The sequence below is a fragment of the Myripristis murdjan genome, chromosome 3 (genome assembly GCF_902150065.1).
Source record: "Myripristis murdjan chromosome 3, fMyrMur1.1, whole genome shotgun sequence".
Taxonomy (NCBI): Eukaryota; Metazoa; Chordata; class Actinopteri; order Holocentriformes; family Holocentridae; genus Myripristis; species Myripristis murdjan.
Window position 1 is genome coordinate 44,413,363 of NC_043982.1, and position 26,856 is coordinate 44,440,218.

At 42.6% G+C, this 26,856-nt stretch overlaps 1 protein-coding gene across 1 annotated transcript in view; it reads left to right on the forward strand.

Annotated features, from left to right (window-relative positions):
* Positions 1 to 24,870, forward strand: part of ccdc102a (coiled-coil domain containing 102A) — a 141,856-nt gene extending 116,986 nt beyond the window's left edge. The window contains exons 9-11 of the mRNA XM_030048451.1: positions 7,643 to 7,813; positions 10,622 to 10,725; positions 23,480 to 24,870. Of these exons, the coding sequence (XP_029904311.1) occupies positions 7,643 to 7,813; positions 10,622 to 10,725; positions 23,480 to 23,612 (408 nt within the window). The 3' untranslated portion in view covers positions 23,613 to 24,870. The remainder of the gene's footprint in view (positions 1 to 7,642; positions 7,814 to 10,621; positions 10,726 to 23,479) is intronic.
* The last annotated feature ends 1,986 nt before the right edge of the window (positions 24,871 to 26,856 follow it).

Consider the following 26,856-nt stretch of genomic DNA (forward strand, 5'->3'; position numbering starts at 1 on the left):
TAGAGTTGTCGCCTCCCAGAATGCACTGGGCTCGCTCGGCCCTGGGACAGACAGACAGAAAACTTCACTCGTCAATCAGAAAACTGAAAAAAAAAACAAAAAACGAAAAAACCAACAAACATGCCCCCATGTGAGAGAGAGAGAGAGAGAGAGAGAGAGAGCCAAGGTTATTATTGTAAACGAAAACTAAAAAAATAATGAAAACTGGAGTTATTTGTTGACTGAAATAAAAATAAAAATAAATACAAAGCTTTACCAAAAAAACAAAAAAAACAATAAATAACTGAAACTGCTTGTGTTTTTACAAAACCGACTAAAATGAACTAAAATTATAGAGACAACGTTGTTAGTTTTCATTCTTGTTGTTGTGGCCAGCTGAATTTTTGAACTTTTGTTTGTTTGTTTGTTTGTTTTTTCAGTTTTCATTAGTTTTAGTTACAGTGATATGAGGAATCTGTCAGGGCGGAGATCCACAAAGGTCAGGAAAAGTGCTGTGTAATAAAAACTCAGCAAAACATCATACCTTTTTTTAAAAATAATAAATGAACAAGCAGAAGACGGCTGAAAAAAAATAAAATAAATAAATAAATAAATAAATAAATAATGTCATAAGCCAGAAAACTCACTTTTCTGTGTCGTTTCAGTTCATTTCAGTTATTTTTATCAACACAAAACACAAAACAGTTTATTTCAGTCAACAAAAATGTTCCTTCACACACCTGTTTTTTTTTTTGTTTTTTTTTTTTTTGTTATTTCAGTAGTTTTTGGTTAAAGACAGCGAGCTCGGGCTGCTGTGGGTGCGTTTGGTTCATGACCCCTGACAGGCGGTGATGAAGCTGCTGGCCTTCCTCTGCTGGCCAGGTGAGGCGGGGGACACTGCCCCCCCCCCCCCCTCCATAAAGCGGCTAATAAAAGCAGGAAATGTCAGACGGATCATGTGGGACGTTCTGGAGGAAGGCGGGTTCCCTCGTCGTCCCTCCTCCCCCCCTCCCTCTCTCCTGAACGTCGTCTCCTGTCTCTTCCCTTTGTTCTGACGCTTCACCTTTATCCTCCCGTGAAATGCCACTTCTCCAATTACCGCCCCCCCGCTGCTCCTCATCTGTTTCCTCATCCCTCCTTCCTCATTTTAAAGACCCTCCCACCCCCCTCCTCCCTTTTCCCCCTCCCCCACCCCTCCTCCTCCTCCTCCTCCTCCTCCTCCTCCTCCTCCGTTTTTTAATTCTTCCCTTTGGCATGAATCTATCGCTCTCTTTGTTTGAGTTAGCTGTGGGCTTAGCCTGATATCTGTGTGTGTGTGTGTGTGTGTGTGTGTGTGTGTGTGTGTGTGTGTGTGTGTGTGTGTGTGTGTGTGTTTATAGTCATTTTGCATTTCACCCTTGATTTTCATGTGAATTATCGAAGAACATCTGAAAGACTCTCAAACGATAAATGAATCACAGATTCCTGCTCTTATTAAATACATGTTTTGCTTCTGTTAGGCTCAAAACGATGAATCAGCTCCTTTTTCTATCGCTTTAAAAAAAATAAAAAATTAAATTAAAAAAATAAATCCTGACTTTTCTCATCACGGTTCTGGCGGCTGATCAGGCAGACCCCCTCCCCCCCCCCCGTCCTTCACAGCGTCTGTCTCTGTCGATCTGCGGTCTCTCTCTCGCCTCGGCCTCAGACGAGCTTCTTGGAAGCCGGGCCGTCTGGGGAGCCGTTTGCTTTCAGACGGAGGAGCTGGAGGCTCGGTCGACGCTCTGAAAGTGCCTCAAAGTGCAGCGAGTGGTGGGAATGGTCCATTATTGATGATGTCATGAACATCCCAGGGCTTTCCCCGCTGAACGCAAACACACACACACCAGAGGGGCGGAGCCTCTCAGCCCTGCCTCGAGCCACAGCAGCTGCAGCCTCATAAACTGATCACAATTATGATTTAAAAAAAAAAAAAAAAAAAAATTAAACCACAGCTGGAGCACAAAGCTCGGCCTGATCTGAGTCGGCCACAGCTGCTGGATCATCCTGGACTGCAGCTGAAAGTCACTCAATCCTGACTTTTTTAGTCTCCTCGACTGTTCACCTTCATCTTTGTATGTGACCCATATCTGACATCAGCAGCTGCGTTTGCACTGATCCTGATATTCCACTAATAATCAGAGTAAAATCCCAATCACAGTGAAAATGCCTCATACAGGGTGACACAAAAAAACGGGAACGTTTTAACAATCCAATAAAACCAAGAGTGATGGAAGAAAAATATTTTATTCATAGTAATTGAAACCTGAAAACATGCCATTTAAGAAACAATGATGGAATTTTCATTTTTTAAAAATTGTGCTGCCACTTGCTCATGTCTGCCAATACGCACTTCAGAAATTCCCGTTTTTTTGGGTCACCCTGTATAAGCACCTCAATCCCAATCAGATGGGATTATCAATTGGTTTGAAAGGGCTTTGATAATCTGTTCAATAGGAAAATATCAGCGCCTAATAACCGTATAATCTCTTAATCTGCTGGTTTCTCTCTGGTTGGAATAAATCTGTTCCTCCTGCTCATGTTTGCTCCACGTGGGGGAACATCAGGTGACGGGACGAGGCACCAAAATACAGCTGCTCTGTGGCTGGTAACAGGTTTTTTTTTGTGTAAAGGTTAATGCTTTAAAGGATTGTTGAGCGGCTCCATGGCTGAAAGTCTGGAAACCAACGAGTCGCTCAAACCAGTTTTCTGAAAAGACGAAGGAAGCCGGAGTCCACTGAACCATCGAGCAAATCAAAAAGCTGCTGGAGACGTTTGAAGGCTTCCTGTTACAAGAATAAAAGCCCAAACCAGCAGCTAGGTTTCATTTTTACAGTCTGATGGACGACCTGATAGGGGCGCCACCACTGGACAACATGACTTAGCCTGGATTATATTGATATTTCCTGCAGATTAGACTCTTCCCAGCAGGTGGAGCCACTTTACACAGGTTTAAAAGGGCTTTAAAAGTTTTATTCTGAGTAAAATTAAAACAAAATGCTTTTTTGGCGGTCCATGTCCATGCAGCAGATCTGTACCGTGACCCCACATTTACCACAAACACGCTGCTGAACAACAGGGAACCAAAGAGAACGTGTGCAGCCTCAACAAAGAAAGCAAAACCTGCTAAATTCACACTCGGCTCCTACAGAAATGTTAGATTCAAGGTGTTTTTTTTGCTTTTCACACTGGCATAAAAACCATTTCTGTGTCATATTTGTGGGAAAAGGCCACTTTTTATTGGCTTTCTCTGGATCTGCCCGTCGGTGCCGCAGCTCCTGGGTGAGTCAGAGAAGAGTCATTCCTCCAGTCGCTCATTATCTCGGCAGCGCTGTCATATCTCTGATTCATCGCCCGGTGCCTGTCATGTGTTGGGCTGCGAGTGTTGCCGACGCAGCTGAAAACACAGCGTCTAATGGTCCTGGATCGATAATCTCTGCTGCATTTGTAAACACAGCTGCTCCACGCTTCCAGGAAAACGCTTTTCTGCCACCGCCGTCCCACCTCAGCCTCAGCCTCAGCCGTCCCGTACGAGTCAGGATATCGAGTCTTTCTGGCCTGGAGCTTCCCCGTTCGTTTGTTTTGGACGTGCAACAGTCAGCCGAAGCCCCTTTTTCCCTGCTGTTAAGCTACTTAAAGAGCATTTTTATAAATCGTTTATTTAAAGTCTCTCTGCCTAGTTATGACACTTTCTTATTTAATTTATTGTGTCTCAGGGAGAATGTGTCATTGAACTTTTTTTTCTCTGTGTAAACTGCCTCAAACTTCCCTTAAAAATGGGATTCAAAAATAAAGTTGTCTGTCTAACTGTGTAATAAACGCACACAATCTCTTCAAAAATATTCAAATGAACGCTTAATCATACCAGAGGTGGGGCGAGTCAGCAGAGCAGTTTTATGGGTTTTGTTTGTTGGTTTGTTTGTTTTTTCGTGCACATCAATATGAGCCAATTTTAATCCACAATGACAAAACTATCATTGTTTAAAGGATGTAGTGAATCATTAATTCAGCGCTCAGCTCTCTTATTGTCTGTGCTGTTTCTAATTCAAAGCCCTGCCCAACCAGCTGCATCAGAACAAGGCAGGAAAACACGATTCCAGCACACAACACAAACACTGTTGGTATAGCAGGTTAAAAAAAAAAGAAAAAATACTAAAAAATATGTTCAAATACAACTAACCCGCAATTGGTAATTAATTATGTTTCAGAGGTGTCACAAATATGTTTCTAATCAACATATCTTAACATAACATATTATAAGGTTAGGTTTAGGGTTCAGACAACAGAAATACTTGGTTAAGGTTAGGGAAAGGTTAGGGTTAGACATAAAACCACTTAGTTAAGGTTAAGGAAAGGTAAGGTTTAGGGTTTAGACATCAGAACCACTTGAAGTTGGGGAAAGGTTAAGTTTAGGCATAAAAACCATGTGGTTAGGGTTAGGAAAAGGTTGGGTTAGGGTTAGGTTATGGAAAGACATAAAAAACACATAAACATAAAACTACTGGTTAAGGTTAGGGAAAGGTTAGGCATAAAAACCATGCGGTTAAGGTTGGAGAAAGGTAAGTTTTAGTGTTTAAACAACAGAAACACTTGGTTAAGGTTGGGGAAAGGTTGGGGTTAGGCATAAAAATCATGTGGTTAAGGTTAGGGAAATGTTAGGGTTAGACATAAAACCACTTAGTTAAGGTTAGGGAAAGGTTAGGGTTTAGACAACAGAACCACTTGGTTAAGGTTGGGGAAGGTAAGGTAAGGTAAGGTAACTTTGTTCGTACCCAAGGGTAGATTTGGTTGCAGTTAAAAGAAGCAGGAAAGGTTAGGGTTTAGGAGAAGGTTAAGGTTAGGCATAAAAACCACGTGGTTAGGGTTAGGAACAGGTTAGGGTTTAGACAATAGAACCACTTGGTTAAGGCTATGTAAAGGTTAAGGTTAGGCGTAAAACCACGTGGTTAAGTTAACATAATGTAATGTAACTTTTGCACCAAACGAACACCGCTGTGACTTTGTGCTGAACTCAAACTCGGCTCGTCGTGGGTTAAAGTCGGTCGTTTGATCCATCCGACACCTCGCCTTCCTCCTCACAAACGTCATCGCGATTACAAACATTCTTGTGATGTGTAACATGATCTACAACAAAATATGTTCCCCTTGAAACACGATCGAGAATGCAGTTTAGTTCCAGTGGAAACTGAGGGTTGGACTTCCTGCCTGTTGTATTTGGACACTGTTTGTCCTCGAGGGTCTTTGGGCCTTGAACCACTAAAAGGTGCGGACTGTCGCCTGTTGTCACTGAGAAAGTTTGTTTTTTCGTGCCTTTTACGTCTTTGCATGTTTCATTCTAAGCCTATGTTCTATTTGAATTCCTAAAATGAGACCCTTTTTAACTATTTTTTCAAGTTTACTTTTTAAGCATCCCTCAGAGAGATGATGTTAATTTTTAGTTTCATCATCTGACAAGTGTTTTAATCAAAGTGACCTCATAGCTCTCCTCCACATGACACGGCACTCACATAATGAACTGTGACTGTCGCAGCCTTCAAGTGCATCTCTGCTTTTGGAAGATTATCTACCAAAAAAAAAAAAAAAAAAAAAACCAAAGTGTTAATGTGGGTTGATGTGCCTCCTTGAAGCAGCGTGCACTGAAAAAAGAGTTTAGTGTCTGTTATTGGTGCCTCCACCAAGCACCTCATAACCCAACAGGGATGAATCAGAGCTGCACACTTGAGACTCGAGTCGCCAAAATCAGGATCTGAGACTTGACTTGGGTTTGTCAGCTGACTTGCATGAGACATGGGGGCAAAGACTTGAAAAACTATTGATGATTTCCAAAACGCCCCCGAAGTAGGTGCATTATTTTGATGATTAGGCTGCACCCGGCTGGCCGAGGCTGTTTTATTCAGGCGTCTTGGTGCAGCGTGTCAGTAATAAATATCAGTAACACCTCATTTTACTGGGCCATGAATTTCATAGTGACTAGGTGATAATTATCGAGTAATGTATTTGAAATTTCTTTGACATTACCCCAACAATGACATACACATTTACCTAAAAATGAATTGAAAACCCAAACCAACTAATTCATCCAGCTAATTCTGAACATTGATGCTGCTAAACCGAATTTATGATTTTTATTCAATTCCTCAAGAACTCATTATTTCTAATTGTTTCATTCAATATCATGTTTTAAAAAAAAAACACATGAGATTTGTTCTCATTGTTCCCAGTTTTTCATTAAGAAATCCAGAATCTCAGCTTCCTTTTCCAGCGGCTGCAGAGGCGTCACGCTGAAGCCTGAGGCCTGAAGCCTGCTGGGCTGCAGACAGACCTGCCTGACCTGCTCAATACCTTTTTAGTATCTGTTTAATACACATATATTTCTAAGTATATTAACAGGCTAGCAATATGAGAAGGGAAAATGAATGAAACGCCTTGAGATCCATGACAAAAAACACGGGCTTGTGCCACTGTGATCGGTAAGGTCAGAAGAAAAACGTGAAACACTTGAGACTTGACTTGCTCTTTGGCCTCGTTCAGACGCAGGCATCAAGCAGTAGAAACGTCCAGAAGCTTCCCCCCAAAGTGCTGACAGACAGTTTGAACTCCTATTGGAGTGTCCGGAGCGTCCGGACTGAGACACATCTGTCATTTTGCTGTACAGCGTCCAAAGCAGAAATGCCCATACAATAATTTGAAAAAAAGAAGAAAAAAAATCCAGTTGGACTCACATTTCAAGCCGCCTTAAAATGTGGTTTGGATCCGATTGGCATAAATCCCTTTTCATGTGTTTTCTGGACTTTCTAAAATCAATCTGGACACAATCTGGATATGACAAAAACAGATTTGGGCTAAAAGAGTTCAAAACAGCTCTGGAGCACACACTATCACAGGACACACACCGTCTGTCCCAGGCAGGCGTAGAAACACAGAGCTGTCGTCCCGAGGTCCGAGTCGACTCCGAATAAGACAACAGAGCTCGACGTACACTGCAAAAATGCAAAATCTTACCAAGATTATTTGTCTTATTTCAAGTCAAAAATGTCTTATTTCTAGTCAGAATATCTCATTACACTTAAAATAAGACATGATCACCTCAGAAGTAACTTGTTTTTAGACAATTTTCAATTGTTTCGAGTGAAAATTCACTTGAAACAAGTGAAAATTTGCTTGTTTCATTGGCAAAATTTGCCAGTGGAAAAAGTGAAAATTCACTTGAAATAAGTGAAAATTAGCTAGAAACAAGAAACACATTTTGCCAATGAAACAAGCAAATTTGTTTCAAGCAAATTCACTTGTTTCAAGCAAATTTTCACTTGAAACAAGAGACAATTGTCTAAAAACAAGTTCCTTCTGAGGTGATCATGTCTTATTTTAAGTGTAATGAGATATTTTGACTAGGAATAAGACATTTTTGACTTGAAATAAGACAAATAATCTTGGTAAGATTTTGAGTTTTTGCAGTGTAACCACACAGTTTGGAACCGATCACTGACAGACATTTGGGAACACGGGATGGGAAGCTTTTCAGAGACAGAGGAGAAAATTCAAATGAACATGGATGACATGGTGCATATAATAACACACAGGAACACGAGGCTGCGGTGCACGCTGTAACCGTCCCTTGTCATTTTGTGCGGTGTTTTCGGTTCAGGAGCTGGCCGACCTGCGCCACATCCACGCCAAGCTGAAGAAGCAGTACCAGGAGAAGATGGCGGAGCTCGCCCACGCCAACCGGCGGGTGGAGAGCCACGAGGCCGAGGTCAAGAAGCTACGACTGAGAGTGGAGGAGCTGAAGAAAGAGCTGGGACAGGCAGAGGACGAGGTACAGTGTGTGTGTGTGTGTGTGTGTGTGTGTGTGTGTGTGTGTGTGTGTGTGTGTGTGGTGAGGGTGGGAAAAATGATTCGCTTAAGTATCGCAATTGAATTGAATTAAAGTCAAGAGATCTAAAGAATCTGTTGGTACCAAGCATGTCATGCCAAGTTGACAGCAATATCACTGCAAAGTTAAATTTTGGTCATTTTCCAGCAGGGTCCCTTGACCTCTGACCTCCAGCTCTCTGAATGAAAATGGGTTCTCTCCCCTTTGCAGACACGCCCACCTTCTGCTAATCCCATGCAGTTTGGGCCCCAAAGCCTGCAGTCCACATGTGTTCTTGTGGCCTGTTGTAAAATGGTGTGTGTGTGCAGACTGGGGCCTAAACAGTCTTGGAGCTGCATCAGTTGGCTTTGACTGGAAAGCTGAGACTCTTGTGGATTCAATGAGCCACATTTGATTCCTGTGTGATGATGTTGGCCCCCATAGCAGCCATTTCACTGCAGGCAGAGACTTTTGTCAAACTGGACGTCGCTGGAGAAAATGACCTCTAGTGACCTCTAGGAGAATCACAGCCTCATCAAACTTAACAGACACAAACTAGAGGAGGATTCAACAAACAGCAATTGCAATAAATCATAATATCAAATCACAATACACCCAAGCATCGTGACAGCATCCATTCGTAAGATAAACAAATTGTTTACCTTTGTGTGCAGATGTTTCTTTCTTTTTACCGTCGGCATCAGGATCCAGTCAAAATGTGGCTCCTTCAGTCAGGATGAATGAGCGAAGGGAAGCATCTGTTCAAACCTCATCTCTGTGTAGTAACAATGATAAAATGCAGTAATCCTGCAGATCCAGTCGGTGTTTTACCGAGCAGGGTCTAATTAATGAAAGTTGTATCGCTGTGAAAGTCTAATATTAGCTCTGCATCTCCACACCTGAGCGGTTAATGTATTCCACCTCCTCTCGTCCTCCTCACACGTGTAAAAACATTCAGATAGCATCACACGAGCGGTGAACTTGATCACATAAACTGTTAATTAGGTGTTTAAGTCATTGTCATCAAACCCCATGGGGCCTTTTGTACTTGATTCTTTTCTCTTTTTTTTTTTCTCACATCACTTCATTGACTTGTGCGCACCAAGCAGAGGAAGAGAGGAACAAGCGTCTGCCTGCAGTGAGAGGCTGACAGCGAGCACACTCACACTCAAGTGTGTGCTGGAAAGCAGTTAATTTATTTTTTATTTTTTTATTTTTTTATTTGTGCTATAAATTTAGTAAATTATTTATTTGTTTTATGTGGATTTTTGAATTTCATTTATTCCTGTATTTTATTTTATTTTTTTGGTAACACTTTACAATAAGAGTACAACAATCAATGTTAGTTAATGCCGTAATAAACATTAATTAACAGTGAACTAACTGTTAATGTGTCTAAGAATCATGTACTAATGCTGTTCATGCTAAGGTATTAATTTATGTTATTTAACCCTATAAAGCCTGAACTATGGAAGAATTGGCAGAAAATTCCAATTTTTTTGAAATTGAACCCTTAATTTAGTCCTATGACAAAATATATTAAAATAAATAAAAAAAATATGTTATTACACGACCTTTCTGGTATATGATATATGATATGTACTTGAAGTGCCAATGGTCCAGGGTGAACAGGGGAAGTGTTCACAGGTGTACAATAGTATTTTGCTCAATTATTGATTAAACTGAAAACAAAAAACGGAACTGAAAATGTGTATCATATATGATACAAATAGCTTTATAGGGTTAAGGGTTATTGTAGATATTATTAACATTAGTAAATGCCATGATAATCATTAACTAACAGTTAATTAACCATTACGGCATTAACTAACGTTAAGTAACGTTAATAGTTGTACTCTTATTGTAAAGTGTTACCATTTTTTAAATTTGTTTTTTTTGTTAGTTAGCATCTTATTTTTTTATCCACTATTTTTTTTTTTTTTTTTTGGAAAGCAGTTTATCTGTTGGGTGGACGAGCATCTCCAGTGTCCGGCCTTCAGCTCACACCAGGAGACTTTCCACTTTATTTAAAGGCACAATCAGCAGGATTTGAAAACACAACATTCAGAGTTTTCCCCTCCTCCCCAACCCTAACCGCCGGCCAGGAGTTTTTTTTTCCTAGGATAGTGACGGAATGAAATGTCCACCCAAAATGTAATTTTACGTCCTAGGAACGAAAAATTGCTCCGCCAGCCCCTCCCTGTCCAGCGTCCTGTGGAACGAGCTTTCTCCTCTCAGCGTTTCTCCTCGTCAGATTTCCTTTTTTCCTCGTCCACAATTTTCGTTGCTCCCTATTGGCTGTGGTGCCGTCGATCTGGCACCACACTGCGCTGTGATTGGCTGGGAGCCGCTCACCTGCACACACACTGCTTGTTACTCACAAGTGATGACTGACCGGGATTATTTTTGTACGAGTCGATACATTGTTTCCTGCCTTTAAATTTTCATTTTTAACAACAGAGTGTATTTGAAGATGACTAAAACCTGAGCCTTAACCAAAATTGTTTGTGTTTACCTGAACTTAAAGTGTTTGTTCACCTTTTTATGTGATGAACACATTCAAATTGTGTGATCATGTTTTGCCAAAGTCAGAAAATTTATTCACGATGGAATAATATTTACATAATTTTGTCAGAATATGTTGTCTAATCTCACTTTGATCCCAAAGCCAAAATCATAGCATGAGAACAGAGTCATATGGGAAATCAGTATTTACATATACATATATGTGTGTGTATGTGTGTGTGTGTGTGTGTGTGTGTGTGTGTCCAGCTGGATGAGTCCCATAACCAGACCAGGAAGCTGCAGAGATCTCTGGACGAGCAGGTGGAGCAGACTGAGAACCTGCAGGTACAATTGGAACACTTACAGTCGAGGTAAGATACACACACACTCTCACGCAGACTCACACACACACACACACACACGCACACACACACACACACACTGGGGCTGTGTAATGATTTTGGACTGGGTGTGTCAGTATCTGTGTTAAAAGCGGCGTCTCCTCAGAGAATCTGTTGATTTGCACAGGACTGAAGCTGCAAAACATTTGGTCCATTTAAAAAAACAAAAAAAAAAAAAACAGTTGCGGTTCACATTTTGTCTCGTTTCCGTCTCTGACACACCTTGGTCCTGTTCCCTCTGCATGCTGGTTTATGTACGCTTTGTGAAAACCATCACCGGTCAAACAGGCGGAGTCTCAGTGTTTTTATTGTTTTGGCTAAGTGGCCTGATCGCCGCTGATCCAGGAACTGAAGCTGCAGCCCGAGCAGGAATAAAGCAGCTACTGTCACCGAGGCAAATGGACACGATTCAGATAGAGCTGATGAATTACCACGACCTGAGAGCAGTGTGTGTGTGTCCTGCAGTTTATTTCACATTATTTCACAAACAGTCTTGGAGCTGCATCAGTTGGCTTTGACTGGAAAGCTGAGACTCTTGTGGATTCAATGAGCCACATTTGATTCCTGTGTGATGATGTTGGCCCCCGTCGCAGTAGAAAATGAAAAGTAAAGGTGTTAATGCATCTAAAGGCTCATTTATGCTCGCTTTATGTATGAAAATAAATGCATCAGTTTCTAAGGATGTTACCGCCGCTGCCCACAGGCTTCCATGCATCCTTTACTTTGTCGTGTTAAGCAATAAATCCACTAGAGGGCAGCACAGAGTCAAAGGTTTCTGTGGAGGAGGTCGTAATAATGGAGCTGCGACAAAGAGGTAGAGATGGAGGTGGCGGTGCTGTGAGGTCATTAAACACATCACCGCAGGAGCAGAGCGGTCTGTGAGGTCATTAAATGCATCGCCGCAGGAGGACGGCGGTCTGTGAGGTCATTAAACGCATCGCCGCGGGAGGATGGTGGTCTGTGAGGTCATTAAACGCATCACCACGGGAGGATGGCAGTCTGTGAAGTCATTAAACACATCACCACAGGAGCACGGCGGTCTGTGAGGTCATTAAACACATCACCACAGGAGGACGGTGCTCTGTGAGGTCATTAAACACATCACTGACTATAAACGAGCCTTAAGATGCGTTGTGATTGGATTGTGATCTGATCACCTCCAGAGGCGTTCAGGGACGACACTGAACAGAGGACTAAACGCACACGCATGCCCAGTCCACATTCAGGGCTTCCTTTAACGTACCTGACGGTGACGGATGCTGCGTTTTAATTTACAGGCCGACCGCCGTAAAAAAACTTCATGGTCCCTGTCTAAAGTAAAACACTGATCGGACTCTTATATATTCTGTCAGAGATCAATGCCGTCTAATCCGATGGCTCTAAATCCTTTTTCAACGTTGTTCTTCCTTCGAAATATTTTTTCAGCCAAGTTCCCCCTGACCAGAGCAAAGAAAAAAAAATGTAAAAAAAACAAACAAAAAAACAAAAAACCCTCCTCCATAAAGACAGTCAGTCCAGCTCCATCAGTGTGAACTAGTGTTGCAAAATTCCCGGAATTTTCAAAGTTGGAAAATTTCCATGGGAATTTTCGGAAAATAATGGGAATAAACAGGAATAAACGGGAATTTTCCTGGAATTTTCGGGAATGTATATTCATTGCATTCACTCGATCATATACATCTATACATAATAAACATTTTGGTTTGTTTTAAGCAGATATGCATGCAAACATGTTACATTATAATGAATTTCCAGGGAATTTTCAGGAATTTTATAACTGGCAATGAGTCTTTTACATCGCTGTGGAGGAATTTTGGCCTACTCTTCTTTACAGAAATGTTTGAATTCAGCCAAGTGTTGGAGCATGAAAGGCCTGTTTAAGGTCACGCCACAGCATCTCAACTGGATTTAAGTCTGGACTTTGACTAGGCCACTCCAAAACCTTCATTTTGTTTTTTTTTTTTTAAGCCATTCAGAGGTGGACTTGCTGGTGTGTTTAAAAACTGTATTTTATATTTACTCACGTTATCTTTGTCTAATATCAAAATCTGTTTGATGATCTGAAACATTTAAGTTTGACAGATATGCAAAAAAATAAGAAACCAGGAAGGGGGCAAATACTTTTCCACAGCACTGTATGTCCCCCTCAGCAACTAAAAAAAGGGATATTGATGCTGACATTAATTTTATTGATTATTGTTTATTTTTGCCCCATTCACCTTAACAACAAAAACGAAAAATTCCAAAATTCCCAAACTTAAATTTCCATGGAAACTTTTTAAAAACCTCATTCAAATTGATGACAAAAAAAAAAAAAAAAAAAAACGAAAATTCCCAAAATTCCCGAGCTGAATTTTCCCGGGAATTTTCGGAAAAATTGGAAAAAACGTGACAGCAAAAATCTCGGAGAAAAAAAAAAACAAAAAAAAAAAAACGAAAATTCCCACAGTCATTTTCGGAAACTTTCCAGGAAATTTACCGGAAACTTTCCACCCCATTGCAACACTCGTGTGAACCAACAAGCTGACGCTGAGCAGATTCTCTTGTTTGTGTTTCTTCTTCTTCTTCTTCTCTTCCTCCTCCTTGTTTCCAGCTTCAGCCACTGATCCACTTTCTGGATTTGTTTGGTCTGATTCAAACCACACACGCGCACACACACACACACACACACACACACACACATCTGACACCTTCAGGGACCCCGAGGGAAATGTGCTTTATCAACTCATATTTACATTTTTTTATTGAACTTATTACAGCAGACGCTACTTATTATAGGACTTATGCATGACTGATATTTTTTTAAATCAACATTTTTTAAAAAATCTCACGCGCCCCCTGCAGTGCTCCAGCGTACCCCTCGGGGTCCGCGCACCCCCAGTTGAGACCCACTGGGCTGAGCTCTGCAGATGAAGGTGACGCGTTCAGGCCAGCAGCAAAGACCAAGTCAGACGTGTTGAGACCCCTGCGGTGTGCTGATGTTCACACACTCTCACACACTCTCACACACTCGCACACACAGAATGCTGTGTGTTTATTTTGGAGCAGCAGTCACACCTTGTTCAGCACACACACACACTCCCCAACACTCCACGGCAGCCATGAACACACTCACTTCATCCAAACACACCAGGTTAGCTGTGTGTGTGTGTGTGTGTGTGTGTGTGTGTGTGTGTGTGTGTGTGTGATGTGAAGCTGACAGGCTACTTGTAGCTGTCTCTCTCCCTCGGTTCTCCTACTGTTTAGAGATTAGCTCCCACTGCTCTCTCTCTGTGTGTGTGTGTGTGTGTGTGTGTCTCTCTCTCTCTCTTTCTGTGTGTGTGTGTGTGTGTGTGTGTGTGTCTCTCTCTCTTTCTCTGTGTGTGTGTGTGTGTGTGTGTGTGTGTGTGTGTAATATTGCCTGTCACTCAGTTTAGCTCTCATACTCAGTCTATCAGCTGCACAGTCCACAATTCCCTGCTCTCTCTCTCTCTCTCTCTCTCTCTCTCTCTGTCTCTCTCTCTTTCTGTGTGTGTGTGCGTCTGTGTGTGTGTGTGTGAGTGTGTCTCTCTCTTTCTGTGTGTGTGTGTGTATGCGTCTCTCTCTCTCTCTTTCTCTGTGTGTGTGTGTGTGTCTCTCTCTGTGTGTGTGTGTATGCATGCGTCTCTCTCTCTCTCTCTCTCTCTCTGTGTGTGTGTGTGTGTATGCGTCTCTCTCTCTCTCTCTCTGTGTGTGTGTATGCGTCTCTCTCTCTCTCTCTCTCTGTGTGTGTGTGTATGCGTCTCTCTCTCTCTCTCTGTGTGTGTATACGTCTCTCTCTGTGTGTGTGTGTGTGTGTGTGTGTGTGTGTGTGTGTGTATGCGTCTCTCTCTCTCTCTCTGTGTGTGTATGCGTCTCTCTCTCTCTCTGTGTGTGTGTGTGTGTGTATGCGTCTCTCTCTCTCTGTGTGTGTGTATGCGTCTCTCTCTCTCTCTGTGTGTGTGTGTGTGTGTATGCGTCTCTCTCTCTCTGTGTGTGTGTATGCGTCTCTCTCTCTCTCTGTGTGTGTATGCGTCTCTCTCTCTCTCTGTGTGTGTGTGTGTGTGTGTCTCTCTCTCTCTATTCTCTCCACGTTGTTGCCTCGGCACCCGGCAGCCAATCGCAGGGCTCCCAGGCGCAAGTTACCGTAGTAACAGAGAGCTCTCTCATTGCTCCGCTCAGTGGAGGGGTGACAGGCATGTCGGCATGGCAACGGCTTTGGAGACTGACACAAATGTGTGTGTGTGTGTGTGTGTGTGTGTGTGTGTGTGTCCTTGTAGCTGTGTTTCATTCGATTATTTTTCATTCACTTTCTTTGAGACTTCTTGACGTGTGTGTGTGTGTGTGTGTGTGTGTGTGTGTGTGTGTGTGTGTGTCCTCCATGAAAGTCACTGTCTTTATATCTTACACATTTTGTTCCTTGTACTTGTTGACGCTTGTTAAAGCATGTATAAATGTGTGTGTGTGTGTGTGTGTGTGTGTGTGTAAAGCTCTTCCTTCATGGTCATCGATTGCTCTGTTGTCACTGTATTATGTCACTGTATTTTATGAAGCACACACACACACACACACACACACACACACACACACACACACACGCTGAATGTGGATCAGATGACTGAACCTGGTCCAACATGTTTTTACTGAACCATGTAAACTGTTGTTACGGCAACCACAAGCAGGCACCTGATTGGAGCGTTATCTCACCTCTGATTGGACGTTATCAGTCATAGCCCCGCCCACAGGTTTGGGTTAGCAGCTCCCTGCTGCGCCCTCTAGTGGCTCAGCAGCTGTTAGCGTCTGTTGCTGTCGTCAGTCAGTCTCTGATGGGACCCTGCAGCCAGACGGACCGCGACGGGACACCAACGGATCGACCAATCACACGGAGCGTCGCTCCAGACCCGGGACCCGCCCTGACCGGAGCCGGAGCTGAGTCTGAGGGAACGCTGCGTTAACCCAGCCAGCCTCAGCCCTCACCTCCTCCTGACCCTAACCCTAACCCAGCCAGCCTCAGCCCTCACCTCCTCCTGACCCTAACCCTAACCCAGCCAGCCTCAGCCCTCACCTCCTCCTGACCCTGACCCTGACCCTGACCCTAACCCAGCCAGCCTCAGCCCTCACCTCCTGCTGACCCTGACCCTAACCCAGCCAGCCTCAGCCCTCACCTCCTCCTGACCCTAAACATCACAACTAACCCTCTCTAACCCCAACCAGGTGGCTAATGAAAGGGAAGCTAACCGAGCAGCTAAAGCTAACCAAGCGGCTAAAGCTAACAAAGCAACTAAAGCTAACCAAGCGGCTAAAGCTAACAAAGCAACTAAAGCTAACCAAGCGGCTAAAGCTAACAAAGCAACTAAAGCTAACCAAGCAGCTAAAGCTAACCAAGCGGCTAAAGCTAACAAAGCAACTAAAGCTAACCAAGCGGCTAAAGCTAACAAAGCAACTAAAGCTAACCAAGCGGCTAAAGCTAACAAAGCAACTAAAGCTAACCAAGCGGCTAAAGCTAACAAAGCAACTAAAGCTAACCAAGCAGCTAAAGCTAACCAAGCAGCTAAAGCTAACAAAGCAACTAAAGCTAACCAAGCAGCTAAAGCTAACCAAGCAACTAAAGCTAACAAAGCAACTAAAGCTAACCAAGCAGCTAAAGCTAACCAAGCAGCTAAAGCTAACCAAGCAGCTAAAGCTAACAAAGCAACTAAAGCTAACCAAGCAGCTAAAGCTAACCAAGCAACTAAAGCTAACCAAGCAACTAAAGCTAACAAAGCAACTAAAGCTAACCAAGCAGCTAAAGCTAACCAAGCAACTAAAGCTAACCAAGCAACTAAAGCTAACAAAGCAACTAAAGCTAACAAAGCAGCTAAAGCTAACCAAGCAGCTAAAGGTTTAGGTTTAGGTTATTTTCTGCTGCTTAAAGTGTTCATATTTCTATTTTTCTATATTCCTTGTTTATAGTGTTCATATTGCTTGCTGCTATTTATTTTCTGTTTATAATATAAATTTGCTTCATATTTTGCTATCCACTTTGCTACTGTAATGCTGGAAATTTACTAATAAAGGAATATCTTATCGTATCTTATCTTAAAGCTAACAAAGTGGCTAAAGCTAACCAAGCAGCTAAAGCTAACAAAGCGGCTAATGCTAACCAAGCAGCTAAAGCTAACCAAGTGGCTAAAGCTAACAAAGCAGCTAAAGGTAATGAGGGCCAGCAAAAGTGGCTAAAGCTAACAAAAGTGGCTTCAACTAACAGAAGTGGCTAACGTTTAGATTTATTTAGTTAGCACACATTAAACCTCACTGGTGCAAAGAGGGAACAAAGCCCTTGTACAAGAGCCCCCCCCTTCAATAATTACGATCAGTTCAGATTTACAAGGCTAGCAAGTAAACATTGAAAAAGAAGGAGATAAAGGACACACATAATCAATGTTAAATGAACTAAATATGGAGAAAGAGTCCAGAATGATCAATATGAAGTAGAGACAATGGAAATAAAGTCTATACATGGGGGTTGAAATCATGGAGAAAATAAAGATGTCGGGCGATGGAGAGGGCAGGAAGTGACTCTGCGTGATGTATGGAGGATTCATGAAAGGTTAAGATGCTTTTTAACTGCTTTTTAAAGAGTGAGTGGGAGGATATGGGTCATAATGAGGCAGGTAATCCATTTCAAAGCACAGCACCTCCACAGGACATGCTAAACTGATGGTGTGATGTGCTAACTAAAGCTAACGAAAGTGGCTAAAGCTAACGAAAGTGGCTAAAGCTAACGAAAGTGGCTAAAGCTAATGGAAGTGGCTAAAGCTAACAAAGCAGCTAAAGCCAGAGCCCGTCTCCGACGAGCCTTGCCACTCTCCATTAATCCCCGTTGTATCGAACTTGGTTGCAGTTCCACCGTAATTCCACTGGGGGTGATCGCGGGCGAGTGCAGAATGAATGGGGCTCTATGGAGCTAAACGGCTAAATTTGTCTCTTACTCCTGTTTATGCTTGAAAAATCGCAAATACTGTTGTAGTTTCTGAAAGTTCAATATGGATTATAGGTTAAAAGTGAAATTTCCTTTCAGTTTCCAACAGTTTGGGCTGTTGTTGGCCATAACACGCTAGCATTTGCTAATGAATGCTGATTGGTCAGTGACGGACTTGCGGCTGTTTACAACGAGGGATCCCACTTAATGGCACCTGAAGACCCAGAGAAACAGGAAACACCACTCTTAAGGAGGACTTTTCCATCAAAGTTGATATTTGTGTATACAGAGAATGTCTAATACATCACAGGCGGGCTCTCTGAGTGTCTCCGTCTGCTCTCCGGAGACGGGCTCTGGAAATCGCCGTAAAGCAGCACCTCTCAATGTGTGACGTCATCACACTTTTTGAACGGCTTTTTAGAACAGATAGGTGAACTTAAAAAATCCAATATTCAGCTGAGTGTATTTTTTTAGCCCCCCCTTTTGAAAACAGTATTCAAATTACTTGACAAAAAATTATTTCCAGAGAAAAGTGGATTTTTAGGGGTGTATCCCCATAGACTCCCATTCATTCTGCACTCGCCCGCGAGCGCCCTCACATGGACAGAGACGTGTTTCCGAGACCCGGAAGTCAGACGGGAGTGCCACTTCTCCCTGTATTAGAGATTCTCTGCTAAAGCTAGCATTTGACCGGTTAAGACAGATTGATGACCCAAACCTGTGGGCGGGGCCGTGACTGATGACGTCCAATCAGAGGTCCCAGAGGTGCCTCAGCTGGTTCACTGGACCCAGTTTCCCCTCAGGGATCAATAAATAAATAACTTGTGATTCTGACAGCAGTCGATCCAGGTGCACCGAATCATCTCACTTCACACGCTGACCTGCTGGACGACGTGACTGGTTTTCACTCTGCAAAAAAAAAACAAAACAACAACAACAAAAAAAGCTATAATATATAATATAATCCACAGAGCACCTGCAGCTGAAAGCAGATTTAATTGCGCCGCTAAGGAAGCTTATCCACACGCATTCAGGCCAAAAAACAAGCTGTCTGTACAAACGGTGCTCAGCACACACCCGACTCGCGGAGCGTCGGACTGGATGCAAAGTGGACGTTAATTGGCGCTCGCGGTTCATGTGAAAACACCGGAGAGCCGGCGGTAATGGACGTTTAAAAAGGGGGTGTGATGCAGACGCTCTCCTGTCTCAGCTGTGATGTCAGCCCGGGGCGTCGTCACAAAGTAGATCCCGGCTGCAGGTAGACTGAGCACCAAACCGTCTGCGGTTAAAGGTCGTGAGGCGGCCTCTTAAACACGCCATGCGGTGTCTGACAGTCGTCGGGTTTCCATCCAAACGTATCGCAAATTTTAACCGAAGTTTCAGAAAATTCAGAAAACAAAATGCGAATTTCTGTCTCTATCCACTTCTCTTATGTGAATATTTGGAGTTGGTTCATCGAGGGGAGCAACAGGTGGCGCTAATTCTCCAGCCGGGTGACGTGATACCGCTGCAGAGGAAGAGCAACGTGACGCCGTGTTACAGGCGCGTCAGTCAGAAATCAAAACTTAATATTGTTTTCTTTAATTAATTCAAGAAAAATGAAAGTCTCCGGTCCAAACAGAGCGGCTGTTGTTGTCGTCTGCCGCCAGTTTTCCTCTGTCCGGTGGAGCGGAGGTCACGTGATTATGAACGTCACCGTTTATTGGCTAAACCTGTTTCCATAGCAACTTATTCACATTTTCCTTTAATCAATACACCAACATTTCCGCCTCCCCCAAGTGTAAAAACTTTTTTTTTTGCGATATTTGGAGATTTTTTTTTTCGAATTTTCAGTGTTTCCATTCAGGTTTTTAATGCACAAATTGAAAATGCGAATAAAAGCAGGTGGATGGAAACCCACCTGGTGTTCTTCAACGCCGCCTGCACCCGCCTTTCCTGCACGGCTGAGCTTCGTTCAAACCCACAGAACTTTATTTTGAAAATGTAGTGGAGATCCTGTTGACTCCTCTGCCAACGTCACCACAGAGACACAAAATACACTCCATCCCTTTTGTTAAATTCCTCGTCACCACACATGTCATATGAGTGTGGACACACATGGATGGACACTGCAGCTTTGTCTCTTGACATGACTTATCCATGTAACGTGAACGGGACATGAAGGCAGCACAGATTCTGTTATTCGTTATTTCTACATAAAGAAATAACGCAGTCTGTGGCCGACACACACAGGACCTAAAAGTCTTAGAAATTCAATTTGACCAATTTTATGAAGCCCTTAAACGTCCTTAAACACTTTAAATTTATATGGTCTTAATTTCCACTTAAACTGATAAAATTCTATGAAATTTAATTTATCCACTGTTTCATTTCTTTCTCCTCTGTATGAAAGTCAACATTTCTGCTCAACTCCAAACCCGACTCTTTCTCTGTACTGACACGCTGCACCTTACCCGTTTTATGTTTATTCCCATACGCTGTATATTAACCTGCACGCAGACAGCAGATGGTTCTTTGTAACATCTGTGGAGAGAAAAACACAAAACTCCTTGGACTCACCTGTTTTTCAAGCTCTGTGGAAAAAAACAAAAAAACTAGTTAGATTAATTCCAGCAGTGGCTAAGTTACAGGACTCAGTCACAGTCATGTTGTCAACATCATAAAATGTATGTGTATTTTAATTTAATATAATATGATAAACTAAGTAAAAATATTTTATTGTTTAATGTAATTTTTTTAGGTTTGGCAACATGTTTGATCTAAAACATTACGCCAGTAAAGCCAGCTGCACTGAATTGACTCATGCTGTCAGTGAACGCCACATACAGTACAGGCCAAAACTTTGGACACACCTTCTCATTCAATGCGTTTTCTTTATTTTCATGACTATTTACATTGTAGATTCTCACTGAAGGAATCAAAACTATGAATGAACACATGTGGAGTTATGTACTTAACAAAAAAAGGTGAAATAACTGAAAACATGTTTTATATTCTAGTTTCTTCAAAATAGCCACCCTTTGCTCTGATTACTGCTTTGCACACTCTTGGCATTCTCTCCATGAGCTTCAAGAGGTAGTCACCTGAAATGGTTTTCACTTCACAGGTGTGCCTTATCAGGGTTAATTAGTGGAATTTCTTGCTTTATCAATGGGGTTGGGACCATCAGTTGTGTTGTGCAGAAGTCAGGTTACTACACAGCCGACAGCCCTACTGGACAACTGTTAAAATTCATATTATGGCAAGAACCAATCAGCTAACTAAAGAAAAACGAGTGGCCATCATTACTTTAAGAAATGAAGGTCAGTCAGTCCGGAAAATTGCAAAAACTTTAAATGTGTCCCCAAGTGGAGTCGCAAAAACCATCAAGCGCTACAACGAAACTGGCACACATGAGGACCGACCCAGGAAAGGAAGACCAAGAGTCACCTACTTTGAAGAAACTAGAATATAAAACATGTTTTCAGTTATTTCACCTTTTTTTGTTAAGTACATAACTCCACATGTGGTCATTCATAGTTTTGATTCCTTCAGTGAGAATCTACAATGTAAATAGTCATGAAAATAAAGAAAACGCATTGAATGAGAAGGTGTGTCCAAACCTTTGGCCTGTACTGTAAGGCTGACCTCAGCAGCACAGGTGTTTATTCTCACCTGTCTGAAGAACAAAAGATGATTTTTTTTGTTCCAGAAACAAAGACTAAATTTAATAATATTTGTTTTGACAAGGTCTTAAAAGGCATCGAGCACTGAGGTATTTTCTGCGTCCGGGCGACTCCGCCTGTTTCTGTGGGACACTTTAACTCCTTTTAGTCAAAAAAAAAAAAAAAAAAAGAAAAAGAAAAAACAGAAACAGGTGTGAGCTCCGTGCAACAGTTTGATCTGAGGCAGAATCAGCGTTTCCAGCTCAGTGCAGACACACAGCTGTCCTCTGCTGTGGCTCTGACACGCTGCTCATCCTGTCATCCTGCTACCTGAGACACACACACACACACACACACACACACACAGATGTGCCCTGTGAACAGCTGTCAGTGTTTGTGTGTGTGATGTGGGAACATGAGCTGATGCATCCTGGCTGTTGCTCTTAAAGGTTTTGTTGTTGTTGTTGTTTGTTTGTTTGTTTGTTTTCATTTTTTGCGAAGCCCATCGACCGTCCTCGTGAAACCATCAAGGCAGCGAACACAGTGCAGTTTGATAAATGGATGTTCTGGGATCTCTGTCTCTTGTCCTCTCTCTCTCTCTCTCACTCTCTCTCTCTCTCTCTCTCTCTGTCTCTCTCTCTCTCCCTCTCTTGAATAAAGGGAATGAAGGAGGAGAGAATGAAGGATGGAGAGACAAAATGCAGAGGAATGGGAGTGAAAGGTGGAAAGATGGAAGGAGATGGAAAAGAAAAGAAATACGAAAGGAAGGAAATGGGAGCGAGGGGAGAGAACGCAAAGGACAGACATGATGTGAGGAAAGGAGGAGAGGATGGACGGAGGAGGAAGAGTGGGTGAGGAGGGAGGAGACAGAGAAGGAAATACAGATAGGAAGAACAGGAGGAAGGGAAAGCCCGCTCTCCTCTCCCCTCCTCCTCTTCCTCTTCCTCTTCCTCCTCCTCTTTTTCCTCTTCCTCCTCCTCCTCTTCTTCCTCTTCCTCCTCCTCCTCTTCTTCCTCCCCCCCTCCTCTCCCTCTTCTTCCTCTTCCTCCTCCCCCTCTTCCTCCTCCTCCTCCTCCTCCTCTTCCTCTTCCTCTCCGCTCTCACTTTGTTGGTCGTTCACAACAATCACACACACACACACACACACACACACACACACGCTGCTGTTTCTCTGGCTCGCTCTCCGTACTCACCGCGGCGTTTCTCTCCTGTTCGTCTTTATTTATCTGTTCCAAGAAAGAAACTCTGACTTTCTGAGATTAAAGTGGTAAATTTACAGGAACCCCGTGTGTTGACTCTGCGAGGCTGGATTTAATTTACTTTTATTTATTATCGCTGTATCTTATTTATTATTGTTATTGTTGTCGCTTATGCCAGTTGTCTTATGCTGTGTGTGCTTTTAATCCTTTAATCTTGTGCCTTGCTGCTTTATGAGACACCAAACTCTATTTATTCACAAATTACAATGACAGTAAGCGTCCTCATGTCCTCATGTACTCACATCCTCATGTCCCTATGTCCTCATGTCGTCATGTCCTCATGTCCCCATGTCCTCATGTCCTCACATCCTCATGTCCTCATGTCCTCATGTCCCTATGTCCTCATGTCCTCATGTCCCCATGTCCTCATGTCTTTGTGTCCTCATGTCCCTGTGTCCTTATGTACTTATGTCCTCATGTCCTCATGTCCCTATGTCCTTATGTCCCTATGTCCTTATGTCCCCATGTCCCTATGTCCTCATGTCCCTATGTCCTCATGTCCCCATGTCCCTATGTCCTCATGTCCTCGTCCCTATGTCCTCATGTCCCCATGTCCTCATGGCCCTATGTCCTCATGTCCCTATGTCCCTACATCCTCATGTCCCTACGTCCTCATGTCCTCATGTCCCCATGTTCTTATGTCCTCATGTCCCCATGTCCTTACTTTTTACAAAATAAAATCTGATGCACATGTGTGCTTGTCTTTGTCAGCTGCACTGAAGTGAAGAGCAGTGGGACGCCTCTCAGCCTCTGCTGCGACAAGAAGAGACGAAAAGTCTAAAACTCAGACTAAACTCTCTCTCCCTCTCTCTCTCTCTCTCTCCCTCTCTCTCTCTCTCTCTCTCTCTCTCCCTCTCTCTCAGGCTGCGGCGGCAGCAGCAGACTCCGGCTCTGTTCGGGAAGATGCGCTCGGCTCGGTTCAGCCCCGAAAACCCGGACGGCCCGACCAGCGACATGGACGAGGAGGAGGAGGAGCTGCAGCTACAGATCCCATGATCCACACACACACACACACACACACACACACACACACACACACACACACACTCACACACGTGGACACACAAACATGAGCCCTGTTGGGTGGAAAACCTTGCATCTCCAAAAGGCCATGCCGACTTTTTTTCCTCCTTGATTTCTGTGTTTCCTGTCATAACATCACAATTTAAAGGGTTTGCATTTTAATTTTCTGCGTTTTTTGTAATTTATATGATGAACTGATGTCAAAATGACAGAAAACTGTGAGCAAAATATTTGAGATAACCTCCAGGGCTTCTCTCTCGCACCTACAATCAAACAAGCTGGACGTTCATCCATTATTAATGAGCCCCTGGCTGCTGATTGGCTGGCAGTGTTGGTGGCCCCGCCCCCTCCCAGCAGCACCACCATCTGCTAACGTCATCATCATCATCATCATCATCACATTAAAAACAAAAAACTGTTTCCTGTCAGATCCCCTTTTTTAAAAGTGTGACCCAGCAGGATGTCAGTGGCCTGTAGGGGGAGACACACAGCTCCGTTTGATTGGACGGGGTGCAGCGTTGTGATTGGTCCAAAATTCATGACAAATTTATTGGCTGAAATTTGTATTTGGGCCTTCTGGTGCAGAATACAGTCACCGTGAAATAAATAAAGGTTTTTTAAGTCTGTAAGTTGGAGTTACAAAGTTTTCACAAAATGTCCACGTTCATAAACACACACACACACACACACACACACACGCACACACACACACAGTCTGAATACACTCACATATATAGCCACACACACACACACAGAATGGACAGTGACATATAAGAAGTTTCCTGTTTGGATGAACGATTTGAACCGGATGTTTTGTTGGACGGACGCTGAGGCCGACCCCCCCATCCTGTCAGCACACACACACACACACACACACACACACACACACACACACACACTCAGCCTTACCTCATGTCACACACACACACACACACTCACACATCACCCAGCTCTCCCATCTGGACTGTGCTGCTGTATGAAGTCACCAGCGTCTCTCTCTCTCTCTCTCTCTCTCTCTCTCACACACACACACACACACACACACACACACACCTCGGCTGTTTCCCTCCACCTTCCCAAACTGTGAGCTTCTGCTTTCTGTCAGAAACAACCAGCAACTCCACAAGAAATTAACCCAAAACATTTTCAAGAAACGACTCTGAAGCCTCAAGAAACCCACCTGGAAATCAGCAAAAAGAAAACAACAGCAAAAAAAAAAAAAAAAAAAAAAGTAAATGATAAATGATCTGGAAATGAGCAAGAAAGATTTTTTTTCCTGTATATATAATTATAATAATTATAAATATAGTTTTCTGGACACATTTTTGACTTTTTTTTTTTTTTTTTTTTTTTTTTTTTTTTTACAATTTTCAGGTCTTTTTGCTCCTTTTTTTTTTAAGCTAACTAAAAAATAGCACAAAAAGCATAATTTTAAATATATAATTATAATAATCATAAATATAATTTTCTGACATTTTCTGGACTTTTTGATAATTTTATAACAATTTTGTGTCTTCAATTTTTGGGTCATTTTGTTTCTTTTCTTTTCTTTTTTTTTTTTTTAAGTTAATTTCCAGGTCGTTGTTCTTGTAACCTTTCACAAATTTCTTGCAAATTTTCTGGTCATTTCTTGCTAAGTTGCTCGTTGCCTTTTTCCCATGTTTTGTAAAGAAATGCGGTCAGTTTGCTGAGGTTTGTGTCAGAAATACTTTATTGATCCCCGAGGGGAAACTGGGTCAATCCAAAGAGGACTAACCGGTCCCTTTCAGCTCCGGCATGTTCCTCGCCTGGCGTCCCGCTGATCGCCCAGGATTCATAAACCTGAACGAAACCCCAAGGTCCAAATCTGTCCCGACGGCAGCTGGAACCACAGCGCAGCGCCACAATATCAGAACAGAATCAGAAATACTTTATTGATCCCTGTTTGGTGACCGTTGCCACGTCTTAAAGGAAAATTCACGCTGCGTTTCTGATGCTGCCTCCTTGTTTCATGTCATGTTTTTGTTTTTTTGTTTTCCACCGGGTGATATTGCCTGCACAGCTGCAGTGGCGTGGGACAGGAGGGTAAATTCACGAAGCTAAAGTGTTCAAGTGTCAACCTGTAAAATAAAAAACTCAGGCAGAGCTCGCTTCCTTTTTTCTGTTCGGCTCCGATTGTTTGGAAAACAGATTTCGATCCTGAAACGACCAAACGGCACCAGAAATCCCTGCTTTTAAACAGTGCTGATGTGATTTAGAGTGGAATTTCCCTTTAAGAGCTGGCCTCCCGCGGTGCGTTCAGGATTCATAAACCTGAGGCGTTCTCCAAGTCCAACGCTGGAGGCACACCACAGGACTTAGACAGTTTGAGTCGGTTTTACAGATTCATTTTTAAAGCAGATTGAATCCTCGGTCAACAGCAAACTGTGTTGCACCAAACTTAATTAATCTCTGTTTCATTTTTATTCCAAACGTAGATCAAATTTAATCCTGTTGCAAAACTTTAAACTGACTCTTGAGGAGGTTTAACTTTTAAAAATGGCTGCTTCTCTGAGATGAACTGAGCAAAATGATTAAAGTCATAAATTAAAGGACAGACTCAGTGATGAATTTCTCTTTCCATAATTTCTGGTGGGCAGGCGTCACCGTCTTCATTTAACTCTGATTATTATTTAATTTGAGATTTAAATCACCACACTTGGATTACGTTTTTAACGGTGAAACATTTAAAATTAGGATTGACGCATTTTTAATCTAAACTCTGATTTAACAAACTCTGAACTATTTAATTTAAATCAATCCTTGGTGCAAAGTGCATTTCTGTTTTATTTTTTTCTATAACATGTCAGCATGTTCTGTGACCATCATCACTATTTTAAAAAATGCCTGATTTTTGTGGGGGAAAAGAAATGTTAGAGCCCTCGTGTGTGTGTTCACACCTCGGTAACAACAAGACAGAAAACAGGAGTGAATACCTGTCATTACAGGAGAACACCTCTGTTTTTTTTTTTTTTTTGGTTTGCTTGTTTTCAGTCTGGTATTCCTGCCGTCTGGTGATATCATTTTCCTGCCTTCAGAAGAAGCCTCTTTATTCCTGTTCCAGTTTAAAACAAAAAAAAAAAACAAAACCAGAGGACAGCCCGGCTCAACAGGCCGTCACAGGAAACACGAGGCCTTCATTTGGTTTTGTCACTTTGCTGTTTTATGGTTTTTGCTTCATTTTGTCTGAGGCGGAAAC